We start from the raw sequence: 6322 nt of genomic DNA, 5'->3' as shown, positions 1-6322 counted from the left end.
GGAACCGAGCAGTATCAAGAGTGTTTTCGGAGTAACCGGGGATTCGCTTACGCCATTGGGGAAAGTCAACGCAATAATTGAAATGGATGATATGAGATTCGAGGGAATCGAACTGATCGTGTTGCCGAGTGGTCATCTATGCGAGAGAACGTTGATGCTAGGGAAGGATGTGATGAAAAACGGGGTGACGATTGTATTCGATGGGGAACCATGGATTCTCAAAAGGGGAATATTCCCGAAAATTCAACATTTGTTACCGGAGAGAAGATCGAGAGTCATGTTGAAAACAAAAGCGAATGAGACGCTAGAATCGCGGTCAGTGAGCTTTCTCAAAACTCAGCCGGTGGGGAGATTAGGGAGCGTCATACGTTTCAATCACGGAACAGTAGAAACGATTCACGAGATTCGGAACGATGAAATCACGATCCCCGTGATGAACCAAGGTAGTAAGAGATAGAAGTAAACAAAGGAACAGTAGTCGCGAGAGCCGAGCTAATAGATCTGGAAAAGGAAGAATATTTTCACCTATCGAGAGTCTTGGTGACACGAGCTTCGGAGAAAGAGGAGAAGGTAGAGGATATCGAGATGAAAGATCTGATCATCAACGAGGAGGCATTTTTGAAGCTCAAAGGAAAATTACTGGAGGATCCGATATTAGAGAGGTTCGAGCCGGATAGAGAAACGGAATTGCATACGGATGCGAGTTTGGTTGGACTAGGAGCGATGCTGATGCAAATAGTCGAGGGAAAGCCGAGGTTAATCTACGCAATTAGCCGAAAGTTATGTGAATCCGAGAGACGATATCACTCGACTAAATTAGAACAGTTGGCAGTAGTGTGGGCATTGGATAGATTCAGGCACTATCTGCACGGAATAAAATTCGTCGTATATTCTGACTGTAACGCGATTCTAGCGCTAAAATCTCAGTCCGGGTCGGCTCAGCTGAGTCGTTGGTGGGATCGAATCGCGGAGTTCGATTTCGAGATCAAGTTTCGAGCAGGCGCCAAAATGACACATGTAGACGCGTTGAGCAGAGGACCGACCGATGAGGCGGAAGAGGAAGAGTTCGGTGAAACAATAATGGATTCGGAGAAAGCACGAGTTTTGATTTGTGCGATTAATTATAACGAGGCAGCTACGATTCAGGCTATCGATGAGGATATAAAGGAAATTAAAGTGGCGTTGATGAAGCCGCCGGAGAAGAGAACGAAACGAGAAGAAATGATCAGTACCGGGTTTGTTCTCCAGCAGGGACTGGTGATGAAGGTTATCGAGAAACGAGATGGCGAAGACCAGAGCGCGACGAGAAAATGGACCGCGTTCGTTGTTCCGAGAATACTGAGGAAATATATACTGGTGTCTTGTCATGATCGAGCTGGGCATTTCGGATTCAGGAAAACATGGGAGGCTATGCGAAGATATTATTGGTTCAGAGGGATGCGAGATTACACGAAATATCATCTAAAAGTCTGTTTGAATTGTATGTACAACAAGAATTTATCGGGGAAGAAGGAAGGATTATGCCATCCGATTCGTCCTGAGAGACGACCATTCCAGAAGGTATTCATGGACCATATCGGGCCATTGCCGGTGTCGAGTGGGAAACAGCATATTATAGTGCTGATCGATGGGTTAACGAAATTCGTCGTATTGGAGGCGGTCAAATCGACTGAGACGAAATATGTCGTTAAGTTTCTCGAGAGAACATTTTTGAACTACGGACGACCGGAACGAGTAGTATCGGATCGAGGAACCGCGTTCACCTCCAAAACGTTTGGAAACTTCTTGCGAAGTATGGGGATCGAGCATACCTTGATAAGCACACAATATGCTCAGAGTAATGGGTTGGTCGAGCGAGCAAATAAGGAAGTTTCGCGATTGATGAGGGCGTTGAGCGAGAAGGAAGATGAATCTGACTGGGCAGGGAAAATTCCCATGGCACAAGCGATGCTCAATCGTTCGGTGGCGCGAGGAACGGGGAGAGCACCGTTCGAGTCATTACATGGATATTTGCCGAGAATTGACGAGTTCTCACAGATAGTCGAGGGATTACAAGACAAGATTTGGATACCTGCGGAGGAAATTCAGGAAGAAATACGGAAGGAAATCGAGTGCACGCAAAAGGAATACGCGAGAAACTATGATCGGAAACGGAAACCGCATCGAGTTAGATACCAAGTCGGAGACATTGTATTAGTAGCGAGATTGCCGAAACAAACGGGACAGCCAACCAAATTGCAGCCTAAGTTTCGAGGTCCGTTGGTAACTACGGAAGTTCTGCCAAAAGACTCCTATCGATTAGTCCAGCTGGGAAAAGAGAATAGCTACACGTGTACCGCTCATTGCTCTCAGCTGCGATGGTATAATGTCCGGGGTCTCGAGGAGGAAGACTTTGTTCCATTGACTGACGATTCCTTTGAGCTTACAGGAAATAACGAAAAAGATCCGAGTACTTCAGAAAAAGAACTGCCAGTCTATGGAGGGGATGTGACGATGCATACGGTCTTGGAAGATGATGACATCGAGGAAATGTCGTCGATGTTGGAGGGATTCGGTCGAGATGAGCCAAAGAAAATAATGAAACCCGATCGCACAAGCAATGTCGACTTGAATTCGGCGATACTCGAGTCGCCGCCGAGAGAATCGGAAGAGGAAGAAAGTGTCGAGATGACAAAGGAGAAGGAACCCAGTACGGGCGGCAAAATTCGAAGGCCTATACGGAAAGTAAAATTAAAGGATAATTAATGTATGGTTTCGAAAAAAAAATAGTAGCGAAGAGGTGGAAGCAATGATTAGGGCGTAGATATATGAGTACACATAGGTAAAAGGGTTGTGAGATGGCATACTGAGGACAGTATGGTAGGTAGCGTGGACGAGATGTCGCTAGAGGGCGGGTGACGAGAGAAGAGAACGAGAATCCCGATTCAGAAGCGAGGGATCGCATTCGTGTTCGCGCTACGACGGAAGAAGGATTCGAGAACGAAAGCGCAACAAGTGAAGAATTCAAGAACCGAGACGAGTCACCATGAACAACAAGGACAGCAAGAAGAGAACGAGAAAGCTCAGGCCAGACATCCAATCGAGGTTCATCAGGCCGGGGGACGTGGTGATCCCAGGAGCGTGGTTAAACGAGTTACTCAACAGTCAATTCGACACGGCGCTGGTAGCCGAGCGAATTCGTCGATACCTGTTCGACACAGCACAAGATCAGGCCGGATTCGAGAGGGAAACTAAAGCGAGGAACCCCAAGCGTGTGAGTTTCCACGAACAGCGAAGGCGATTCGAGTACTTTCCCGACGACGAGACGGAAGAAGTTCCCTTCGTGGAAGTCGAGCCGACCGAGCCGGCAGTCAGGCCCAAGGGGCTGACACTTTCGCAGCCGCTCTACGAGGTATGGCCAGAAGAATCGAGGGATAAACGAGTCAAAGCACTGGTGGACTTCGAGGAGGAGTACGGATGCGAGGTCGGACTCGGGGGTCTCGAGGACGAATTCGCGGACATCCGAGTCGACCTACCGTTAGACCTGCGTATCGAGAGGAGGCCGAGCGAGAACTCCGAGGAGAATAAGTCGGATGAGGCTTGCGGAGGAGTCGAGAAAATCGTTGACGAAAAGGAAAGCGTCAAGGTTCACGAGAAGATCGATCCGCGAGTACAGCGATTCCGGGATACGAGAAAGCGGATCGAGTCGCAGCGGTGCACCAGTTGCTGGTCGCCAGATCACCGCGCCGGCGAGGTTTTTTGTCGGGCGACGAGAGAGACCTGCTACTATTGTAGACAGGTCGGGCATTTCTCAAGGACGTGCGCGCAGAAAGAGCGCGACGTATGCTACAGGTGTAACGAGTACGGTCATCTCAAAAGAGAATGTGACCAATGGCACGAGCTTATTAAGCACCTCAATTGAGAATCCGGGAAATAAAGGTGATGCGAGTAGAAGTTCCTATGTGCGTGTACTCATTAGGTTGATAGAACTTAGAGGGGCGAGAGGAAATGAGGACATTTAGTGAGGTAGCCATGGCCGACTGTGGGGAACGAGTAGGGCACATGTTACACAGTCAGTACACAGACGTGCATGTACAGGCACGTCGAACAGAGAGTCGATGCTGGTCCGGCAGAGATAGCGTCTGAGGCTCGAGAATAAACTAACTTTACCAGCTAGTACGCCCAGTTCCCACGTTACGTCCCTACAGTTGGTTCTCAACTGATGCTGAACGTCCGCCGCTGCACGTTGCACGTCGGGGCTGCCCCGCGCCTCGGCGAACCTGACCATTCCACGACGACTCTCGGCTCTCTCTTTATTGAAGCATACCTAGATATGCGTCACACTCCCGGCCGAATTCTCGAAATGACACTCCGGATGCCTTACAGTCGAGATCTCTTCCGCTTCATTCGGAGGGTGCGACGCAGAATTTTGAGATTCGAGAATTCCGGTCAACTCTGTTTCCGGGAGAAATTGACTGGATCTCTACCTACGGAAATGACATTCGAATCCTAACTGGCTAACTAGTAGTGCGAAATGTGCAGAGGAGACATTCGAGTCGAGTCGCCGGGTCTGGAACCGGGTCACTGGATGTACTCTACGAAATTCTACACGTTCCGGAGAGCGTTTGACGGGTTATTCTCTCCCGAATCGAACTTGAATTCGGACCTCTCGGAAAATTTTCGTCCACTCGTGCCTCGTCTCCCCATCGATCGCCTCGTTCCCCCAACCTACCACCACGTCGTCAAGCTTCCAAGTCAGCCCCCTCGGCATCTTCGTAAGCTCAGTGCTACACACTCAGAAGCTCCCTATTTGCCGCTACGCGGATCTACGAAGTACCGCTCGTGAGATTTGGGATCTCATCGGGTATGACGATCGCCGGCCGTTCTGCTTCGCCTCCCGGATCGCCCGTTCCCGCGGGACCCGCCAACCCCCACCAGTGCCCGTGAGTGAATATCTCATCCAGATGTTTGTGATACGCCTGCTCCCCTCTCCCGCACTGACCGTGGATGAAGGACTTTTTTTGTTTTTTTTTATGGAGGTTAGGGAGAAATGCGTTTACGCACGCACGGGCCGAGGTGATGTCAACGCTCTCGGGGACCGGCAGTGTAGGACTCGCACCTTGCGGTGAATACCCACTAAAAACCCTTATCCTCTGTAACCCTTCTGGGGGAAGGGCGGAAAGGAGCTGGGACCGGCCTGGTGGCCATTACTTCAGCTCCCCCCCTATTGATGCTGACGTCCCTGTTTCTTCACGCACAAAACAGTGAAAAACGCGATTGTTCAGTTTGCTGAGGGCGATGCCCAGCGACGATGAGGCGAGGTGGCCGTTTTTGACGAGAGAAGGCCAAAACGCGGCGATGACGACCCTGTTTCTTCACGCACAAAACAGTAAAAACGAGATTATTCATTGAGCGGCTGGCCGCGCGTCTTCTAGAGTTGGGGCGGCCGTCTGCGCGAGTCGCCATTCATCGTGTATGCGGTCCTTCCGGGCGATTATTGCCCATGCGAGGCCAGACACCGACCTCCACTCTTCCGAGCCCCTGAGCATGTATGAGACCAGCTCTGGACACGAAGCGCCTTCCGCAAAGTTGGCCTTTCTCCGGAATTCTTCTCTGATGTCTAGCGTCCCGTTGCAGACCGTGAAGCTGTGTGCGGCGTCATCCTCCTCCCCCGACGGCGCACAGCACGCAAGCCGGCGAGTCCATCTCCCCGATGCGGAACAGGTATTTGGCGAAGGAGCCGTGTCCTGAGAGTAGCTGCGCGAGGGGATACGAGAGGTTGCCGTGCTTCCGGTCGAGCCAAGGGCCCAGATCCGGGATGAGTCGGGACGTCCAGTATCCTGGCTGGCCGGGAGCTATCCCCGACCACCTGAGCTGCCAGGCAGCGATCGCATCTTCCCTCGTGAAAGAGTCGGCGTCGGACCCCTCCCCGTCCCTGTCCTCCCTTGCGAGGATCAGCCGGGCGCGGAGATCGAGCGGAAGGGTGCCCGCGATTACCTGCGCTGCGACCGTGGAGGTTGTGCGGTTCACCCGAGAAACCCGGATGGACATGGGTCGTTGGGCTCTGTCGAGCATTCTTCCAACAGTCTTCTTGCGGATAGTCTCCGCCCAGACAGGGGCGGCGTAGAGCACTATGCTGTCCGCGGCGGAGGCGAGCACCCTACGGCGGTGGTCCCCGACCCCCCGGCACCTAGGAAGGAGCCGTGCGATGGCGTTCGCCGCCTTGAGGGCCTTCTGCGAGGCGTATCGAACATGCGGGGTCCCCGTGAGGCCCTGATCCAACATGAGGCCAAGGTATTTAACGGTTCGCTGGAAGGAGATCTCGTGGCCGTCTATCTCCAAG

General features: G+C 51.9%; 1 protein-coding gene across 1 annotated transcript; it reads left to right on the top strand.

Annotated features, from left to right (window-relative positions):
- The first annotated feature begins 3025 nt into the window (after positions 1-3025).
- On the top strand, positions 3026-3901 carry LOC108864145 (uncharacterized). Its single transcript, XM_018639180.1, has one exon. The coding sequence runs from the start codon at positions 3026-3028 to the stop codon at positions 3899-3901; it is 876 nt and encodes a 291-aa protein (XP_018494696.1).
- Positions 3902-6322: the final 2421 nt, after the last annotated feature.

Source organism: Galendromus occidentalis, unplaced genomic scaffold (assembly GCF_000255335.2).
Source record: "Galendromus occidentalis unplaced genomic scaffold, Mocc_1.1 scf7180000077385, whole genome shotgun sequence".
NCBI classification, from domain to species: Eukaryota; Metazoa; Arthropoda; class Arachnida; order Mesostigmata; family Phytoseiidae; genus Galendromus; species Galendromus occidentalis.
This window is presented reverse-complemented; position numbering and strand designations above follow the sequence as displayed.